This window comes from Sciurus vulgaris (genome assembly GCF_902686455.1).
Source record: "Sciurus vulgaris genome assembly, chromosome: 16".
NCBI classification, from domain to species: domain Eukaryota; kingdom Metazoa; phylum Chordata; class Mammalia; order Rodentia; family Sciuridae; genus Sciurus; species Sciurus vulgaris.
In genome coordinates, this window is record NC_136477.1 from 31,290,767 (window position 1) to 31,313,548 (window position 22,782).

The 22,782-nt window shown below is 34.7% G+C and overlaps 1 protein-coding gene across 28 annotated transcripts in view; it reads left to right on the forward strand.

Moving 5' to 3' along the window:
• CLASP2 (cytoplasmic linker associated protein 2) overlaps positions 1 to 22,782 on the forward strand; it is a 196,918-nt gene that overhangs the window by 34,457 nt on the left and 139,679 nt on the right. For 27 of the 28 annotated variants that reach the window (XM_079114217.1, XM_079114191.1, XM_079114185.1 and 24 more), the window contains exon 7: positions 7,699 to 7,766. In XM_079114217.1, the coding sequence (XP_078970343.1) occupies positions 7,699 to 7,766 (68 nt within the window). Of the gene's footprint in view, positions 1 to 7,698; positions 7,767 to 13,547; positions 13,714 to 22,782 lie in introns of those variants that run through there. The other variant, XM_079114206.1, reaches the window with a different exon arrangement.

Sequence of the window (22,782 nt, forward strand, 5' to 3'; positions counted from 1 at the left end):
GCAGGGATAACTTGCTTGCTTTGTCCTAATCTTAAGAAATTTTCTAGTTTTTGTTTTTGTTTTTTTTAACCAATAGTGTTATGTTAGCTTTAGATTTTTTGGTAGGTATTCTTTTATCAGTTTGAGCAAGTTCCCCTTTATTTCTACTTCACTGTTTTAAAATAAATTATTAATGGATGTTGGGTTTTGTCAAATTCATTTGTTGAAAGAATCGTTTAAATTATCTTTATAATGTCCATGGAATATATATTGATGTCCTTCCTCTTTCATTTTTTCTATCAGTAGTACGTGTTTTCTTTTTTTCTGAGTTTGTCTTGCTAGAGGCTTATCAGTGTTATTGATCTTTTCAGAGAAACAGTTTTTGATTTTGTTGATTTTTCTCGATTGGTTTCTTGTTTTTGATTTCATTGATTTCTGCTCTAACTTTTGTTATTTCCTTCTGCTTATTTTAGATTTAATTTTCTGTCTTCCACTATTTTTCTGTCTTCTGTAGTTTCTTTCAATAAAGTTGAGTTTTTAATATATTCCATTTTATTTACTCTCTTAGCACTAAACATCATTTTAGTGGTTTCTTAGAGTTTGCAATATACATTTTTTTATAACTAATTCAAGTTCACTTTCAAATAACACTATACTACTTCATGGAGAGGGTGAGTACCTTCTAGTAAAGTGATCCTAATTTCTTCTCACATTTCTGATTGCTTTTATTCATTTCACTTACACATGAACATACATAAACATACCTGCATACATCCACATCCACACATACAAGTATATATCATTGAAATATATAATTGAATTCATTGTTGCTGTTATTATTTGGAAAAAAATCTGTTAGATAAATTAACAAAAAGAAAAATTAAGTTTTTTTTTAACCTTCACTTCTAATGTCTGTGATTTCTTTATGTAGATCTGAGTCTCTGATCTATATCATTTTTTTCTTTTTTTTCTTTTTTTTATTGTAAACAAATGGGATACATGTTGTTTCTCTGTTTGTACTGATCTATATCATTTTTCTTCTCTCTGAAGAACTCCTTTTTATCATTTGCTTTCAAGGCAGGATTACTGGCAACAAATTCCCTCAATTTTTATTTGAGAAAATGTTCAGTTCCCTTTCGCTTTTGCAGGACAGTTTTATTAGGTACAGAATTCTGGATTTGTGGGTTTTTTCCTATCAGTTTTTTTTTTTTTTTCCATTTTTTTTAGTTGTTGATGGACCTTTATTTTTTATTTATTTATATTTGGTGCTGAGAATCCAACACAGTGCCTCACACATGCTAGGCAAGTGCTCTACCACTGACACACAACCCCAGCCAGTCCTATCAGTTTTTTTAAACTCCACTTTTTTTTTTCTTTCTTTTTATGCCTTAAATAGTTTCTGAGAAGTTGGATGTACTTTTTATCTTTGACCTTGTATAGGTAAAATATATTTTTCCTCTGGCTGCTTTGAGTATTTCTCTTTATCTTTGATTTTTCTATAATCTGAATATAACATGCTTAGGTGTAATGACTTTGACATTTATTGTGCTCAGTGTTCTCTGAGCATCCTTGGTTCTGTGGATTGCAATGACATAAAGTTGGGGGAAATTCTCAGTGATTATTGTTTCATAACATTTCTTCTGTTCCTTTCTCTGTTTCTTGTTTTGCTATTGCCGTTACATGTATATTACTAATTTTGTAGCTGCCAACAGCAGTTTCTTGAATATTCTGTGTTTTTTAAGTCTCTTTTCTTTTTTGCTTCTCAGTATTAGAGAATTTTATTGAGATAGCCTCAAGCCCAGAGATTCTTTCCTCTGTAGTGTCTGGTCTATGAAAAAGCCCATCTGAAGGCATTCTTTATTTCTGTTACTGTATTTATCGCTAGAAGGGTGTTTTGTTTTGTTGTTGTTGGTTTTTTTTTTTTTTTTTGTTCTTAGAATTTCCATCTTTTTGCATACTTATCTGTTTTTTGCATGCTTTATTAGAGATCATAACTTGTTAATCATAGTTTTAAAAAATTCCTGGTTTGATAATTCCAATATACCTTCTGTATTTGAGTCTGGTTCTGATAGTTCTGGTTTTTCAAAAATATTTTTCCCCCTTTTTATATGCCCCCTCCCCTTTTAAAAAATCTAGACATAACTACCAGATAAAAGGTTCTGCCGTAAACAGGTCTTTAAAAACAATATGATGGTAAAGTATAGCGGGCAGGGGAGGTAAGGCATAGTCCTTTTGAGTAGGTCTCAGTAATTTCACGAGCTTGTGACTCTGATCTGTGAAATCTCAGTTTCTCATTTTGCCTTATCCTCCTCCCTCCCCCATGTAAGACAGGATGGCTGTTGAGTGGGCTGGAGCCAGCTCTTTGCCTTGTCTTTGTAGAAGACCGTAGGAGTCTGGAGCTGGGTATTTTCTTTCTTCCTTGTGGAAAGCTGTAGTGGCTGGAATTGGCTATTTCCATTCCCCCCCAGGTCATTTAGACTGATAAAACTCCAGAAGATTAGGCTCTGCTTATGTAGTTTCTCTTAAGGGCAGACCTTAAGAAAAACAGAATGCTCTTGCATCTTTAAAACTGATTTCTTTCCCATTCCCTGTGCTGAAAACTAGGTTGAGCTTCTGAAAGTAAACAAAGTAAGTATGTATGTAGGGAGGGGATTAGAGAGGGTGTTCCCCTAGTGTTGGATGCTCTGGAGTTATTAAGGCCTAGACTTATCCACTTTGAGCTTTCAGCAGTTTGTCAACTACAGTTCAGGTTTTCCTGCCTTGACATAGGTTCCTGGAGAGGTTTCTGCTGATGGATATCTGCCGGGATCATTCTGGTTGTTTGATTTTGCCTGTTCCAATTTGAAACCATTGTGAGAATGTGAAATGGTGTACCAACTTTGAAATATAGTTTGTAAGTCCTTAAAATATTAAATATGGAATTATAATGTAATCCAGCAATTCTACTCCTAGCCATATATGCCAATGACCCTGTTTCTCTTATTGTTAGATCTAAGAAAAATTGATTTTTTAGTTATTTTAACTTCCTAGTTGTTGTTAGGGCAAAGTAGCAACTTCCAAGCTTCTTACATATCAGACTAGAACTAGGAAATGGAAATTACTTTTTATTAAAATATTTAAAATTTTATTATAGTATGATGTCCATGGGAAAAGTCATGAATCATTAATATGTGAATTTGTAAATTTTAATAGAGTGAATACACTCACGTATCCATCATATAAGTGAAGAAGTCAAACATTTCATCTCAGAAACCTCCCTATATCCCTTTTAATCTTTACTACTACTCTTTCCCAAAAGTAACTCTAATGCTTACTTCTAACACCACAGATTAGTTTTTTCATATTTTTGAACTTTATAGACATAGAATCATACAGTGTTTATCCTTTGTGTCTGGTTTCTTTTTGGGGGGAAAGGGATGTGTACCAGAATTGAATGCAGGGTGCTCTACCAATGGGCTGTATCTCTAGCCCTTTTTATTTTTGATACAGTGTCTTGCTGGATTGCTTAGGGCCTTGCTAGATTGCTGACTTGTATCCTCAGTCACATTATATATGTGTTTCAAATATCTTCTACTTTGCAACAATTTTTTACTTCATGTCATTTGATGTATGTAAGTTTTTTTGGGGGGGGGGATAACAAGGAATTGAACTCAGGGGCATTCAACCACTGAGCCGCATCCCCAGCCCTATTTTGTATTTTATTTAGAGACAGAGTCTGAGTTGCTTAGCGCCTCACTTTTGCTGAGGTGGCTTTGAACTCATGATCCTCCTGCCTCAACCTCCTGAGCTGCTGGGATTACAGGGGCTCCACCGCAACTGGCTTTGATGTGTTTAAGTTCTTAATGTAGTTCTTGGTCATTTCCTTTATGAATGGAGATTTCTTTGCCCTGTTTGAGAAATCTTTGTCTTTGAGAATGTCTTCTTGGTCACAAAGATATTCTTTTGTGTAATTACCTTAAAGTTTTATTCAACTGCAATTTTTTGTATGTGGTATAACAGGAGTTCAGATACTTTTTCTCCCATATAGAACACCATTTGCTGAAAACTTCTTTCTTCAGTGCTTCTGTTGTTTTAAACTGAATGCATACATATGTGCTTAGAGTAAAGAAAAAAACTCATTAGGGTTTATCATATGTAGGTAGCATTCTTATTTGTCATTTTTCCTTCCTCTACATGGCTAGTCACTTGGCAGATGAAGACTCTGAGGCCCAGAGTTGTGGTAGGGAGTTGGTGAGAAGTTGAAGGCTTCCTGACTTCCAGGTCATTGTTCTTTCCTCTATGCTGTGCTTATATTGTTCTTCTGGGTGATACTTTGCTAGCAGGCATAGGGAATGGGAACAACTCTCTCTCTCTTTTTTTTTTAATGTTGTAAATGGACACTGTACCTTTATTTATTCATTTTTACGTGGTGCTGAGAATCAAACTTAGTGCCTCACACATGCTAGGCAAGCACTCTACCACTGAGCCCAGGAACAACTCTGTGGGTGTACAAGCTTTGCTATTTCAAGTGTTTATTGAAGCTTTGCTTTTTCAAGAATCAAGTATTTTCTTTTGGTATAAACCCTTATTGTTTTATAAGTAGTACTTTGAATCCTCAAGATACTGGATGCATATTAAAGAGTTCTTTAACTTTGCAGGGTAAAGCATGGATTAATTTTGCCCTCCCCCCCCCCCCGCAGTTTTACCAGATATTTCACTTTTTCCACGGTGTATAGTCTCAAGAGTTAACTTTGTACTGTTACATTCATTTGAAACAATATATTCTTTTGTCATAGTGGTTACAATTTTTGGTTTTTCAGAACAAGATATTTTTGCCTCTCAAATACTGTTCCTTTTGTGGTTTCGGAATTTCCTGTTGGATACAGCCCTCTAAAGTTAAAGTTCTATATTTGTTTACCCTTATATTTATATCAAAGCCATTCTTCTTTGTTAAAAAACTGAAATACAATTCATAAAGCCATTAAATCAAAATAGTTTAAAGGTAATAATCTTACTTTTTCTTTGTCATATATTTTTAAAAATATAATTTCTGATAGTATGCTTGTAGCATAACACTAGATATACATCAATGAAACTGAACTGAGAGTTCAAAATAAACTCATAATTACAGTCCATTGGTTTCATCAAACATATCAAGACCATTCAATGGGGAAAGACTAGTCATTTCAACAAATGTTGCTTTAAAATGTGAATGTCCACATGTAAAAGAATGAAATTACATCTCTTTCTCCTACCATATCCCAAAATTAACTCAGAAAGGAGCATAGAACTAAAAGTAGGACTTACAATAATGAAACTCTTAAAAATACTAGTGTTTTAAAGATATGACACCAAAAGCATATGCAATTTAAAAAATTAAATAAATTCGATTTCATCACAGTTAAAAAAAAACTGGTTTCAGGTGACACTATCAGGAAAGAAAAAGAAAACCCATATAATGGGAAATATTTGCAAATCACATCTTGAATATATAAGGGACTCTCACAACTCAGTAATAAAAGGACAGAAACCCAATTTTAAAAATGAACAAAGGATTTAAATAGATGTTTCTTCAAAAAGAATATTCAAATGGCCATAAGAACATAAAAAAATACTTAAAAAATTTTAGCTGTCTGAGAATACTGATCAAACTGCAATGAGATACTGTTTCACATTCCCCTAGGACAGCTAAAATAAAAAAGACAAATATTGATGAGGATGTAGAACAATTGAAACATTCACAGGAATATAAAATGGCGCAGCAACTTTGGAAAAGTTTGTAATTCCTCCAAATGTTAAATGTAGAATTAGCACGTGATTCAGCAGTTCTACTCCTAGGCACATACTGAAGAGATATGAAAATGTGTCTTCACAAAAACCCTTACATAGGTGTTCTTAACACATTATTCGTAATGGCTGAAAAATAGAAATACTTTTCATCTGTATGTCCTAATGAGCAGATACATAAAACACAGTATATTCATACAATGGAATATTACTTGATCCTTAATAGGGATGGCTACAACATGCATGAGCCATGAAAGAAACCAGTCACAAAAGGGTGCATATTTTATGATTTCGTTTGTATGAAATGGTTAGTTACAGTGACTCTTTGGCTAAGTATGGTCTCCAGCAGCAGGAAGTAGATCAGTGGTTGCTTAGGACTGGAGAGAAGAGGGGCAGTGGGGAGTGATGGTAATGGGTGTGTGGTTGTTTTGGGAGGTTCGAAATATTATAAACCTGATTATGAGAATACTTGCACAACTCTATGGATATATTAATAACAATTAAAGTGAATACTTTATTTATTTATTTATTTTGGAGTACTGGAGTTTGAGTCCATGGCTTCACATAGGCTAGGCAAGCACTATACCACTGAATTACATTCCCAACCTAGTCTCATTCTTCTTAATGTCTTCTGCTTTTTTTCTTAAACAGCTCTCCTAAATTCTCTCCTTTCTGTTCCTGGCCTGTCTGGATTTCATTCTGAGCTGCCAGCTTCCAATATACAATGCTCTCTTCTGTCTCATGTCCACGTCTTACCTCTGGGCAACCTGCCTAGTATCTGTTCAATCTTCTGGAAGATACTACTCTGTAGGATGAAGGGACCTGTGTCTTTCCACTGAAGTGCTTTCAGATATGTAAATAGTTGGGTTTGTTTAATTAGTGAGGATAGCAGGTGAGGTTAAGGTTTAGAAGTCTGTTATAATGAATCCCTAGAGGATTTTCAACTAAAAAAAAAATTTTTTTTGTTATTTCTTACTGAAATTAGCTAAAGGTTAATTTCAAAAAATACCTCTGTCTGTGATTTTATAAGAAATAACAGAATGTAGACTAAGGCTTACATAATGGTTACAAGGTAAACTTGTGACAGAAATATCATGGTAAGCCAGAGAAAAATATTTGACATTTAACGACAATGCTCTCCTCCCTTCCCCAAATCAATGTCATGAATTCAATAATAAACCATAGCATGATACATTATAAAGTTGAAGAAAAAAACTAAAAAAAAAAATAAAATAAAATCACTATCATCATGATCACTCTGAAGAAAATTTATATATGAATATAAAAGCATCAGAAATACAATTAAGTTCTCTGGATGGTGGGAATGTGTGTTGTATTTTTTTCTGTTTATTGTTCCTAAATTCCTTTTATAATAAGTATTACTTTTATAATAATAATAACTTTTTGATTGAAAGGGGTGATAGCAGTAGTATAGAAAGAGTAATTATCCTGAATATAAAATTAGTAGTACCAGTGGAATTGGTTTTGTATGAAAATACATTGACTGGGAAAGCATCAGACTATCAGTCACATCAGCATTACTTTAGTTCTAATGTTTTAATTTTATTGTTTTTATGTTTGCCTTTAAGTGTCATTGGCATGATTTCTAAAAAAATGTTTTGGTGACTAAGTAGATGTGTTATAAGGTTGGAACTGGAAAATTTTTACCGGTTTTGGAGAAATAGTTTAACATTGAAACTACTTTGTGGGAAGTTGTCTTTTTACATATATACCTGCAAGAATGTAGAATCCTACCTGTATTTGTTTTTTTCTCTTAATTGAAGTGAGGTTGGGTTTTGTGTCTTCTTTCAGTAAGTGAATTACTTATAAATGAGAGTTGTATAGAGAGCCAATTGAATCCCTAGAAGTGTTTTTTTTTTTTTTTCTGAGAGAGATGGTGATGAAAATTGTTTCTATTCATCTGTGTAAAAACAATTTATTCTTTATTCTCAGATTAGAAAGGATATTTGCCAAATTTGATGAAGTATACAATTCGGGCGGTATATTGAATGTCTGCAAAGGTAAGAGTAATTAAAAGAGTTGATTTTGTAGCTTGAAAACTTAACTGGGTACAATAATAAAAAAATTTATATTTTGCTGATATTACCTACCCTTGGACTGTTTTTGGAGTTAGTGCGATTTTAATAATGAGATTGTTTTCACTGCTGTGACTAAATTCATGTAACCAACACAATTATGGAAGAGGAAAGGTTTATTTGAGGATTCAAGGTTTCAGAAGTCTGAGTCCATAGAAGACTGGCTCCGTGGGACTGGAGGTGAGGCAGAACATCATGGTGGAAGAGCATGGCAGAGGGAAGCAGCTTACATCATCAGGAAGCAGAGAGAGAGACTCTACTCTCCAGATACAAAAATACATGCCCCGTAGCCACACCCCAATTCCCACCTCCTCCAGCCACACCCTACCACTTCAATTAATCCCATCAGGGAATAATTCACTGGTTGGTTTAAGACTTACAACCCAATCATTTCTCCTCTGAACCTTCCTGCATTGTCTCACATGTGAGCTTTTGGGGGACACCTCACGTCTAATCACAACAGGGTTGTAGTGTACAATAATGTCATTCTTTTGCCTTTGTGTTGTGTATGGGGTGAAGGTGTGATAACCCTCATGTCCTTCATGTTATATAAATGAAGTATGTTTTTATGCCCAGAGTAATTGTTTTACTTAGTTGTTTTTACTAGAAATTGAATAGTGATGGGCTTCATCAAACCTGTGTGCAGACGCTCAGTGATGGTACTGGTGAATCCTTTAGAAGTTCACTAGAATAATAATCTTTGGCTTCTTAAGTGAAATGAGACAAAGTTGTAATTTTGGGAGATTTGGAGTTAGCATCCACATCCACAAATCAGTTGTCTGTTATTTGATTTTTGTGGTTAGGTCGATAAACTGTGTTTAGTTTTTATTGGGTAGTACTTACCTAGACTTCAGTCATTAAGTGTTAATTAGTGAGGCGTGTGAAGAATTATTTCCATAGATATATAGATGATTTTTTTACCCCCTAGGAAAGTAACTTCATATTAGAATAGTTAGCTTGGTCATGTAAGTGATGTTGGAGAAAAAATTTGGTGTATGTGTAATAGTCAAGGAATAATAAAGCTAGTTAAAAATATAATGTAGGGGTTTTTTTTTTCCCTCTAGTTTAAACCAAGACTGAGTTTCATTGTGTTGCAAAAAGTCAAATGGAGTGAGAATTTGGTGTTATAAATATTGTGTCTACCTTAATTTAAACCTGATTCCAAAGCATAAATTGTCTTCAGTGCTACCAGTTCTCACCCTGACTGCCAGCTATTTCTCACTTCTCTTCTGAATAGGTGTTTAAATTCCTTCTAATTTTGTAACAGTTACCTCTGTTCATGTCTATAGAAACCCAGAAACAACAGCAAGAGTCAGAATTGTTAAAATTCCTTGAACTGAGATGTGTGGGTTTTTATAACATTCTCTTTTGTGTATTGCAAACTCTATTTACAATTTTAAGGCAAAATGTATAATACATATTATAAAATTAAAGGACTCATTGTTTGGATATGGTTTATTTTGAAAGCACTATCGTTCTTATATTTATTTTTTTAAAATTTTATTTATTTATTTATTTTTTTGGCGGTGCGGGGGATCAAACCCCAGGCACTTTACCAACTGAGCTATCTCCCCAACTCCTCGTTCTTATATTTAAGGAGGTTATTTATGTTATCTTTGGAATGGAAGCATTTTTTTCCCTTGATTCATTTCTTTTTGTCTTGTGTATCTCTCCATAAATAGAGTTTTGAGGTTAGTATCTGGCATTTATTTTTCTTGGAGTATCAGAGATTGTACTGGGAATTATAATCTAAATATACTTGTATTTGATGTAAGTATGTGAAAGTATTAGTCTATAATGAACATTTTGGGGGTAAAAATATAGTTAAGATGTTTTTGAATACATTTGGCTTTCTGTATCAGCTGTTTCTACATCTGTGGAGTTGGTATCCTCAGGTAAACAGCTGCAGATAAAAAATGTAATTTGCCTTGCGATGGTTGCCTCTGTACTGAACATGTACAGACTTTTTTTTCCTTGTCATTATTCCCTAAACAATACAGTATAACTTCCTTTTACATTATGTAGCTATCATGAGTAATCTACAGATGATTTAAAGTATATTAGAGGGCATGTGTTGGTTATATGCAAATATTGCCCCATTTACATAAGGGATTTGAACATCCTTGGAATTTAGTATCCATGAGAGGTCTTGAAACCAATCTGAGAATACCAAAGGTTGACGATATTGTGTTGTTATTGAAAAATACTTTAATAAATTAGTTAACAAAGGAAGAAACCAGAAGGAAGCCCATATGTTGTGTTGTCAAATCCCAGGGCCCAATCTTCCTCCTCCTGTTTTTATTTTTTCTCTTTCTCCTGTCCCCTGCTCCCCCCACCACCGATTTTATTCTGTTTCTTTTCAGATGAAATCTAGCCCAAATGCTTTAAATAACTGTTTGTGGATGACTCCCAGATACATAGTTCTAGTCATCATTCATCTCTCCTTCATTCCTCTTGCCACAGTCTTGGTAGCCTGTGCCCTCAGTGAAATTTCTATTTGGATGTCTAATAGACATTTCAGGCTTAACATATCCAGAAGTGGAACCGTATTTCATTTCTTCCACCTTAAATATGTTTCTTATGCAGCAGTCTTGCCCTTTTCAGTCAGTGGTACTACCATAGCTCAAAATGGAAACCTGACTTGATTTCTCATTCTAACTAATCATTTCTGCCTGTGAAATACTAACATATCTCAAAATTTTCCATTTTTTCCCATCTGTACTGCCAATACCCTAAGCTAAGATTTCTTTAACTTTTACCTAGACCACTACAGTAGATTTCTGTTCTATATTTGCCCCTTGGAATCTTCTTTGCTACCTAGAAATCAGAGTCAGCTTTTAAAAATGTCTATTAGATCATGTCATAACACTAAGGAAGATAATTAAAGTTTCTGCCTTTAAGGATCCTGTATTCTAGTGAGTGAGGGAGATAGAATCATAAATAAGTAAATAAGTAGAGATATAATGTGGTTACAGTGGGTAGCAGAAGAAATACAACTATTCCTTATTGAACAAATTTTAATTATTCCTAAATTTCTTGCTACCAAGTGGGAGACCATTAAATGAAAAAAAAATATTGTCACTAATATTAATGAGAAAAACTATGTTGTGTTTCATTCTAACCCAAGATACTTGAGTAATTTTCATAGGTAGATAAATGTCAGTTGTGCTCTGAAAACAAATTTTTGTGACAATTGGAAGACAAATAGTTTGTGCATAAAGTAATGCAATGATGTTTAATTCAGTTTTCTTTTTAAATTTCTGCACAATTTTTTCCTACAAAACTTCAGTCCTTTGTTGGTACAATTTTATTTCTAACTTCAACTAACACTGTAAAATAAAATTATAGAATAGGAAAACATTTTAGGGCAAAATAGAGGCTCAGCATGAAAAACCTATGGCAATAGTTCATGTGCACAACAAAATGAAGAACAATTGAAGATGCTGCCCCTCTCTCTCACTTGGTGTACTTATACAAAGCAAATTATTTTGGGTTCATAGAAACATGGCACACATTTCAAAATTTTCACATGCTGTTCTGTGACCATAAACTTATGGTAAATAAATTTTTTTGTATGTCTTTGCCTGAAGACATAATAATGAAACATTTCACATCTTATATTGTATTGGTTTACAGTATTTGTGATTGGAAAAGTCATTTTACTAAATACAGATTTTAAAAAACCCATAGGATTTGTTTTAAAGGTAGTGTAAATTTTTAGAGCCATTATAGCTAAAAGTTATCTAAACAGTCATTAAGGAAGAAAATAGGATACTGAGATCATAATTTGGTATATCACTCTAGTTAGAAACTTTAGTTAGGATTGTGGCATAAGCCTCCCAGAGGTGACATTTGCATTGAGACCTGATAAATTAGAATGAGTCAGGCTTGGGATAAATGGTACAAAAACACTTTGGGCAGAGAAAACAGTGACCATAAAAGTTCAAAGATGGAAATGGACTGGTAAATTTGAAGAATAGAGAGAGGCCAGGATACCTGAAGCCCAGGATGGACTGGAGGGGAGACTGTGTATGAGATGTAGTTGGACAGGTAAGTAGGAACCATAGCATAATAGCTTTGTTAGGTGGTGATAGGAGTTTTGATGGGTTTCTAGAAGTAGGATGCCCATAAAGGATTTTAGACTAGAGAGGGACATGGTGATTGGGAATGACATGCCTAACACTTATATACATTTATTATTCAGGGAATTAGTCTCTACTTTTTTCTCCATCTTCAGCCTCCTCTTTCCTCATGTATGTCCTGATACATAACTTTTACATCTCATACTTTCACCTCCAATTCTTTTCATAATTGCCATATCGGTACTTTTAAGTTCTGATTGAATTCTTTGACTTGATTTTCCAAAGCATTAGTTCAGCACACTCAAGAAGACTAAGTAAATTTTATCATCAAAACTTTGAGTGTTATCATTTAATTTAGAAATAGTGAGAAATGTGGTTTGTTTTTTTTAATGTTTTGAGGATTTTTCAAGCATGACTTTATTTCTCATATTACAAAAGTTAAGTTAGTCCCGAAGTGCAGAATTAGAAGGAACTGAAACTGAAATTAATCAGATTGTGACTGAAAGGAGGCAACACTACCCCAGTAGGAAGGAAAAAAACTGAAATTTGGAGGCTCTCTGTGATTATGGCAGAGTCTAGTATCATCATAGAGCTTTCTAGACAATATCCTATACCAACCAAGATGTAATCATCAGCAGTGTTGGGGACTCCGACTGTGAGTCTTTTTTTCACTGTGAAAAATACTACATAATTCTGATTTGCTTAGTGTGTGTATAGGACCTCACACAGTTTGGTATGTAATCATGGTTAAGTATTTTCCAGTTTCTCTGTTTGAAATAGTTGCTAGAAACTATGGCTAGAGACTAGCCATAAAATAAAGCATGGACCTTAGGCTTTGTAATTACCTTGATACTTGGTAACTTCCAGTTTATTTTTGTTTATTTTTATAATGTACCATTTAGTGAAAAGCATAGCAGTTCTTTTTTTAGGCTGACTTAAAAACATATCTGTCTGGGACCATGAACCCCAGGACTGCCTTAGAGCTTGATAACATGCTGATGGTTGTGCAGCTTGGATAGAGGGTGCTCTGCGCTCCTGCAGCTGCGCACTGGCTAGGTTCTGTTTCCACCAGAAGCAAGCTTTGTTTCGTGTGGCCCTGTTGTCCCCACACAGAGCAGCCTTTGATGGGCTGCCTTTGACGTGATTTGTTTACGGCAGCCAGAAATGCTTCCTGCATAATGAAAGCAGTTAATCATGGAAACTGGGCTATTCCTGTTTGTGTACTTCTAGCAGTCTTCTGTTGTAAATATTAAAAGGTAATGACAAAGGGATGAAAACCTTCTTAAAAAGGTGCAAATCAGTTAATCAATCCGATCATGTGATTGCTACTGATTACATGGGTATCTTTAGGGAAGCAGAAAATGATTGCTGAACACATGCCTTGTGTTTTGATGATTGCATTAAAAGTCCCCCAGTGGGATGGCATTTATTGACTCCCGGAGCTTTTCTTAGATTAAATTTCAGGCAGCCAATACAAGGAGAAACATCACCACCTCTATCTAATACCATATGTACAGTTAAAGAATAATCTTGATCAAGCCCTGCTAGGCTCTGCTAAATAAATGAGGGTTTTCAGCAAGACCCCAGACTTTTATTTTGAAGTGGAGTAGCAGCTGTTGGCTATTGCGGTGCAGAGCTGCAGCGCGGCCTGGGTCACACAGTGCTCCGGGTGTATGCAGGCTGCAGGCCGAGCCCAGTGGCGCAGGCACTGAGCAACACTTATTTGCTGTGCTGTTTGACCTCTTGGTTTGGGAGAGCTCCCTGGACCATCTGAATGGCTATGGGAGATGGTGAGTAAGATTTATTTTTCCTCTTTTGCTGTGTTATACACTTCCTTTTAAGGTGACGATCATTTGCTATTAAGAAACGTATTTCTCCCTAAAGAATGAAGGACATTTATGTGTTTGCGTATGTGTGTGTACGCTTGTGTGTACATATATGCATGTGTATGCTTGTCATTTGGTATCTTTATTCACTTGATGTGTCTGTATGGGATCTTGCAAACAGAAGGTGACAAATTTACCTTGCAATCTAAGCAAGCCTTCAGTCTTTGGTGTTAGATACGAAGGAATATTGGAAGAAACGTGGAATGTATGCAAAAGCTTTGAAGGGAGAACATGGCCTTTGGAAGAATGACAGATTTTGGCAGGAAGATTTGATTAGCTAGCTTGGCATCTTTCCTGTTGTATTTGATACAAGTAGAATTCTGTGCTAATCAAATATTTAAAGAAGCAAAATGGCTTGCCATGGACACTATTTTAATTAATATGCTTGTGATTTGTCAGTGTATCTAGTAAACAGTTCTCCAGAAAATAGCCTTTTAAGAATTCTCTACAGGATTTAATTTAATTAAAATTGATTTTTTCAGTATTTTTATTTTGGTAAGGATAATTGTAAAAACATTTCTACAGTGCTTTATAGTTTGCAAAAGACTTTCATGTACTTAAAATATTTTAACTCAGGTATAGATCACTCTGTGAAGTGTACAGAGTATTTTGGTATTTCCATTTCACAGATTAGGAAACTGAGGCTTGCTGAAGATATGTCCCAGATCCAGACAGAGAAAACAAACTAGACCAAATCTAAAGTCCCTAATGAGCATGTGATATTGTTCTTTATAACACTTAATCCTTGAATCTTTTTTTCCCCAGTGTTAAACCTTTTGTTAAGATGCTTAGAGGTATATTTTGTGATCACACCAGTATGAGAGATGTGTACAAAGGGGACTATGAAGTTTCTCAAAAAATGCTTTGCATTTTTTATACTAGGCTCCTCAGGAAGACTTGCTTGTATTTGGATGTTTTAACTCTTAACAATTTCAGTCTTCTTCGGACTATATAATGACCTCTTTTATCTAAGGAGTTTGTCTCCTTGGAGCTATGCCCAATAGGATGTAAACTCACCAAAATGATGGTATTGGTAGACAGTCATTTAAACTATTACATACATTCAAATGGAAATTTAGAAAATTTGGTTTTGCACATTGTTATTATTTATTCCAAGAATTTATTTCAAGAATTTATGTAACTTTTTATATGACCTTATGGAAATAAATAAGAGTGCAATTTTACTACTTAATTTTAAGGCAAAATTAAGTTCTTATATAGTTAAGGATATTGCCAAGTTTCTTTCCTTTAAAAAACACAAACCAACCAACCTTAATTTTCAGGCATCTCTAAATGTTGTATTTGATTTGGACCGGATCCAGATATCATTCTCTTAAACACTTTAGGTTCATTGGCTAGCTGTGTAGATTTACTTAGTTTTCCTTTTTTCAAATAATATATAAATACATCCAGACAATTTAGAAATGTATTGATTTTTTTTTTTAAATCAAAGTAACAATCACAAGCTTAGAGGGTAACCTTTCAACTAATTTTCTTCTTTAAAATAATTACTTTTGTTAGATAATATATTTGTATAAATATTTAAAAATCAAAACAATAAATGCATATTTGTAGTAACGGGCTATGGGATTTATAGTTCTTAAAAGTTCGATATACACTCCTCTGCATATTAGTTTTTCTTACATATAATGCACATGTACCATACCAGAATCATGTGAGCATATATATCAAGTAGATTACATTAATCTTAAGTTTTATGACCTCTTATTTTTAAATTATAATTACAGACAGTATGAAATATCGTCTCCTTTTCAACATTCAAATAATGATGATAAAACAAAAACCCCTTCAGAAACACCTCTAAGCCCCAAGCCTAGGTATAAACAGAGGTGAGCATCTTTATTTCAGTGGAGTGTGTTGTTTTGTTTTGTTTTATTTTTGGTTCTGGGAATTGAACCTAGGGGGTGTTTAACCACTGAGTCACATCCCCAGACCTTTTTATTTTTTGAGACAGGGTGTTCCTAAATTGCTTAGGGCCCTGAGATGCTGAGACTGGCCTCAAGCTTATGATCCTCCTGCCTCAGCTTCCTGAATGCTGGGATTACAAGCATATGCCACCATTCCCAGTTTTTTCATTACTTTTTTATTGTGCCTTAATTCACACATTATCAAAATAAGTGGTTTTGTTTTGACTGTGTTTAAATAACATGATATTCTGAATATATTTTTATCATTTCCAATGTCAACTCAGTATGCCATGGAGATTTTTTTTAAATGCCATCATGTGTTACTCTGCCTCATTTGTTTAAACTGTTGTATAGTATTCTATTATAAGAATGTATCATAATCAGTTAATCTTTTATGGAAGTTCAGATTATTTCCATATATAATTCTTGTAGATGATTTTGAGGTAAACACTTTTTGCATAAACTGTATGTGTTTGTATACATACACATGTATTTCTTAAAATAGCCTGAAAGTGGCATTTCTTTATCAAAGTTTTTATTTTAATTTGTGTTAACTATAATCATTTGCTCCAAGAGTTTTTTATCAAAATTTCCACCAGTAGTGCCTATTATCCTACATTTTTTGCAGTTCTTATTATTAATCTTTTAAAAATTTGCCAATTTGATGTGTGCAGACTATCTCACCCTTTATAAATCACCTTGGCTTTCTGATAAAGTTGGTTGTCTTTATATATTTGATTATATATTTCTTTTCTGTAGATTGCCTTTTGGTATCCTTAGCTAATTTTTTGGTTCTTAGGCTTTTTTTTTGGTTGTTGTTGGACCTTTGTTTTATTCATTTATTTATACGCTGTGCTGAGAATCAAACCCAGTTCCTCACACATGCGAGGCAAGCGCTCTACCCCTGAGTCACAACCTCAACCCCTTAGACTTCTTTTGTGATTTATAGTTGCTCTTTATGTATTATAGTTGGTGATCTATTATCTGTGGAATATGTCATGTAAGTTTAACTCCAAGGTTATGTAAAAGATTTGTTCAGCAGTTTTCTTTTTTGGTAAACAGATTTATGAAGCACTGTGATTGCTAAAACTTAGAAGAATTGTTGGTTGGCTTTGGGGTGCTTTTTAGTTTTGTTGTCTTCATTCTTACTCAGGGGTATAAAACCAAATAGTCACTCGATTGTGTATAACTCTGGGCAGTCAAAGCAAATAGGGTTAAAAACCTGTAGGATTATTATGTGATGCTGAGCCCTGCAATCTGCCTCAAAAGCGTGAGAGAGGAATTTGGCCTTTTGTTGTTGCTACAGAATGACTGGAAAGAAATAAGATTTTGTTGCAAATAGACTGTTTCTAAACTTAACATTTCAACACAATCTATTATTCCTAAAATGAGTCTTTAAAAATATATGCAAGTGATGGAATAAACATGGCTTTCTAGGGCTGGGGATATAGCTCAGTAGGTAGAGTGCTTGCCTTGCAAGCACAAGGCCCTGGGTTCAGTCCCCAGCACCCCAAAAACAAAAAGCAAAACAAAAAAACAAGGCCAACCTTTTGTGGGATCCCCTGGCTTCTGGGACTGCTGCAAACTGACATAAAACTTGATTTAGCAAGAAATTGATGCTGGGGCTGGGGTTGTGGCTCAATGGTAGAACGATTTTCTAGTGTGTGTGAGGCACTGGATTCAATCCTCAGCACTACATTAAAAAAAATAAAGATATTGTGTCCATCTACATCTAAAATTTTAAAAAAGAAATTAATGCTGATTAGATCTTTCTTCTTCCATGTCTTGTATATTCTTTGTGATACATTAGGATTAGGTAATTTAAATTACAGGAAAATACATCTTTTGACTTACTGACATAAAAGGCCAAACCTTTTTTTTTTTTTTTTTTTTTTTTTTTTTTTTTGGTAATACCAGGGCCTCATACAAAATCAGTGAGACACATGCCTAGTCCTCAAACCTTCTTGAAACTTTTTCGTTGTTGTTGTTCCTGTTTTTGTTTTTGTTTTTAAGTACAAATGTTAGGGGTAAAAAGAGTCTATAAGAAAAAAAAAGTAAATTACAAGGGGCAAAAGATTGGGCAGTAGCAGCAGTATAGGCAATAAATAGCAAATAACAAAAATTGAAAAGAGCCAGTGATTAAAATAAAGCTACCCTATAGCAGCTCCTTGTCTTAGAGATTGAAAGCCTTGACCAATCATCCTATGGTTTAGGTCTGTATTAGGGGCATCTAGTCACATATGCTGTACCTTTAAATAAATAATAACTTTCTTGAGGTAGTCCTATTTACCCATTGGGTGCAAAATATTAGGCACCAGTAGCATCATATCTCAAATTTGATGTTGCTAATGGACTTGGATCTTCAAGGAAATATTTATATCTTTTTTTCTTTTTTTTTGTACTTGTAGTGTGGTACAGTTGATTTTCTTTCTTCCTTTCTTTTCACCACACTCAGGATTGAACCCAGGGTCGCTGTACCACTAAACTATATTCTCAGTCCTTTTTATTTTTGTTTTGAGATAGGGTCTTGCTAAATTACCCAGGCTGGCCTTGAATCCCTGCCTCAACCTCCCAAGTAGCTGGGATTACAAACACGTACCACCATGGTGCCTGGTTTCAGTTAATGATTTTAAGGGATATTATAATCAGATTATAACTGTGTTGAAGGTTTAGGTGCCAAAGTGAATAGAGTTTGTAAAGGTTCTAAATAGACCTTACTATGAGTCTCATGATAATCAGTTTGATATAATGGTTATCGTGACATGCTGTTATTTAATTTTATTAAATCCAGATGATAGTGTAAATTGTCATTGTCTGTTTACTGCTTTGAACTGTTGAAGGTTTTGAATTTTTAAAGCACTTCTTTAAAAAAGATAAAGATTTTTATTTATGTGTGTGGTAGTTTTGTTCTGGGGAGTGAACCCAGAGGCTCTTCACCACTGAGCATCATTCCCAGTCCTTTTTATTTTTATATTGAAACCTGGCCTTGCTGCGTTCCTGAGGTTGGTCTCAGATTTGCAATATTCCTGTCTCAGTCTCCTGAATCACTAGGATTGCAGGTATACACCTGGCTTCAAATATTTTGTTTTTTAATTTTGTAGTTGTAGATTTTCAGAATGCCTTCATTTGTTTGTTTTTATGTGGTGCTGAGGATTGAACCCAGTGCCCCACACCTGCTAGGCAAGTGCTCTGCCACTGAGCTATACGCCAGCCCCTCAAATATAGTTTTAATCAATTATATTTACCTAGATATTTTAAGGGACCTTATCAAATTTATTGGGCTCTCCTAAACTTTGTATGGAATCAACTTTATTTTTGTAAACAATTGCTGAGAATAGCATCTTTGTATGAATGTTAAAATTTAACTATTATCTTATTTTGAAGCACTTGAATTTTCAATTTTTAATAATTCTGAAAATTTTAGTTTAAATTTAATACATTTTAAATTTTTGCCACTTGATTCTTACTTTTGATGGCTTGTGATATTCTTTAGCTCTGGGAAATTTTCTCCTATTTTTTTTTTTTGATACATTTTCTTCCTGTATGAGCTTTAGTCTCTTCTTACAGAATAGGTATTAGTCACACATTGGACTTCTTGGGTTGATTCGCTGTGCCTTTTATGCTTTGTCTTCTCTCTTGAGTTTTTCATCTTTCTCTTTGAATCCATATTCTGAGAGATACTCTTTACTTTGTCATCCAAACCATCCATTAACTTTTAACTTTGGCAAACAGAAGTTTAAATGGTTCTCAGAAGTTTCTCTTTCCATTTCTGGTGGTTCCTTTTTTTTTTTTTTTTTTTTTTTTTTGGTGGTGGTGCTGGGAATTGAACCCAGGACCTTGTGCTTGCGAGGCAGGCACTCTACCAACTGAGGTATGTGCTATATCCCCAGCCCCGGTGGTTCCATTTTTACAAAATCATGCATATGTATGTGTGTGCACACAAACATGTTTATGCAAGTGTGTATGTGCACACTTGTATATTGAGCTCCCTGAGTTGGAGATAGGGAAGAACTTAACGATGAAATCTTTTCATAGATTTTTAGTTACTCCTTGTATTTATTTCTGTACTTCTGGCTTAAAAATTGTCACTTCTGTGTCATTCTGCAAGGTAGATCAATTCCCTGCTGTTTTAGGCAGCTTCTTAGAAATAAGTTGCAGCTTTGATGTATTATTTCTTTCTTTTCTTTCTTTTTTTAGTTGTTGATGGACCATTATTTTATTTATAGGCAGTGCTGAGAATTGAACCCAGTGCCTCACACATGCTAGGCAAGTGCTCTGCTGCTGAGCCACAATCCCAGTCTGTTATTTCTTAATGACCTTTAATTTTTATAAAAGTTTGCATCTTTTGAGAATTTATTGCCTTCTTTTAGGTGCCGATTTCACATATCTCTGCCCTACTTCACTTTCTTTATTTAGAGAAAGAGTTGCATAGGGCATCACTTAAGTTGCTGAGGCTGGCTTTGAACTCGTGATCCTCCTGTCTCAGCCTCCTGAGCTGCTAGGATTACTGGTGTGTCACCACATCCAGCCCCACCTCACTTTCTTAGCTCTTATGATGTGGTTATTTTATTGGGGTTCCATTATATGGTTTTAAAAAGCAGGGAGCAAAGTGGTGAAAATTATTACTTTTTTAAGCAAAAAAAATTCAAACATACCCAGGAACAGATAATATTGTAGTGAATGTTTATTACTACTTGTCATTCAACTTGAAGAAATTATCACTACATAGCCAGTCTTAATCCATCTGTGTTCTTTTTTTTTGTTTTTTTTTATTTTTTTTTTATTGTAAACAAATGGGATACATGTTGTTTCTCTGTTTGTACATGGCGTAAAGGCATACTATTTGTGTAATCATAAATTTACATAGAGTAATGTTGTTTGATTCATTCTGTTATTTTTTCCCTTCCCCCCACCCCTCCCACCCCTCTTTACCCTCTATACAGTACTTTCTTCCTCCATACTTGCCCCCCTCCCTAACCCTAACTCTAACCCTAACACTAACCCTTCCTTCCCCCCCATTATGTGTCATCCTCCACTTATTAGCGATATCATTCGTCCTTTGGCTTTTTGAGATTGGCTTATCTCACGTAGCATGATATTCTCCAATTTCATCCATTTGCCTGCAAATGCCATAATTTTATCATTCTTTATGGCTGAGTAATATTCCATTGTATATATATATGCCACAGTTTCTTTATCCACTCATCAATTGAAGGGCATCTAGGTTGGTTCCACAGTCTGGCTATTGTGAATTGAGCAGCTATGAACATTGATGTGGCTGTATCTCTGTAGTATGCTGATTTTAAGTCCTTTGGGTATAGGCCAACGAGTGGGATAGCTGGGTCAAATGGAGGGTCCGTTCCAAGTTTTCTAAGGAATCTCCACACTGCTTTCCAGAGTGGCTGCACTAATTTGCAGCCCCACCAGCAATGTATGAGTGTACCTTTCTCCCCACATCCTCGCCAACACCTGTTGTTGCTCGTATTCTTGATAATCGCCATTCTAATTGGGGTGAGATGGAATCTTAGGGTGGTTTTGATTTGCATTTCTCTTATTACTAGAGATGTTGAACATTTTTCCATATGTTTGTTGATTGCTTGTAGATCTTCTTCTGTGAAGTGTCTATTCATTTCCTTAGCCCATTTGTCGACTGGATTATTTGAATTCTTGGAGTAAAGTTTTTTGAGTTCTTTATAGATTCTGGAGATTAGTGCTCTATCTGAAGTATGATTGGCAAAGATATTCTCCCACTCTGTAGGCTCTTTCTTCGCATTGCTGATAGTTTCCTTTGCTGAGAGAAAGCTTTTTAGTTTGAATCTATCCCAGTAGTTGATTCTAGCTTATATTTCTTGTGCTACGGGAGTCCTGTTAAGGAAGTCTGATCCTAGACCAACAAGGTGAAGATTTGGACCTACTTTTTCTTCTATAATCTGCAGGGTCTCTGGTCTGATTCCAAGGTCCTTAATCCATTTTGAGTTTAGTTTCGTGCATGGTGAGAGATATGGGTTTAGTTTCATTCTGTTGCATATGGATTTCCAATTCTCCCAGCACCATTTGTTGAAGAGGCTATCTTTTCTCCATTGCATATTTTTGGCACCTTTGTCTAGTATGAGAAAATTGTATTTATTTGGGTTTGTGTCCGTGTCCTCTATTCTGTACCATTGATCTACCTTTCTATTTTGGTACCGATACCATGCCGTTTTTGTTACTATTGCTTTGTAGTGGAGTTCAAGATCTGGTATTGCAATACCCCCTGTTTCACTCTTCCTGCTAAGGATTGCTTTAGCTATTCTGGGTTTCTTATTCTTCCAGATGAATTTCATAATTGCTTGCTCTATTTCTGTAAGGTACGTCATTGGGATTTTAATTGGAATTGCATTGAATTTGTATAGCACTTTAGGTAGTATGGCCATTTTGACAATATTAATTCTTCCTATCCAAGAACATGGAAGATCTTTCCATCTTCTAAGGTGTTCTTTAATTTCTTTCTTTAGTGTTGTATAGTTCTCATTGTAGAGGTCTTTCACCTCTTTTGTGAGATTGATTCCCAAGTATTTTATTTTTTTCGAGGCTATTGTGAATGGGGTAGTTTTCCTAATTTCTCTTTCTGAAGATTCATCACTTATGTATAAAAATGCGTTGGATTTATGGGCATTGATCTTGTAACCTGCTACTTTACTGAATTCACTTATGAGTTCTAAGAGTTTTCTGGTGGAATTTCCAGGTTCCTCTAAATATATAATCATGTCATCAGCGAACAGGGACCATCTGTTTTCTTATTCCATCTTTACCCCAGCCCCATCATCTTGCTGGATTGAGGTGTGTATGTGTATATATGTGCATGTGTACTCGTTTATGTGTATAAAATGAAAGTGTCTATTAAAAATACAATCATGGTATATTTATCACATCTATAAAAACCCCTTAGTATCAAATAGTTGGTGTTCAGATTTTCACTTTCATGAATATCTTTTAATAATTTGTTTGCATTGGGACTCCAACAGGGTTCACTATTGTAGTTGGTTGATATATCTATTAGGGATCT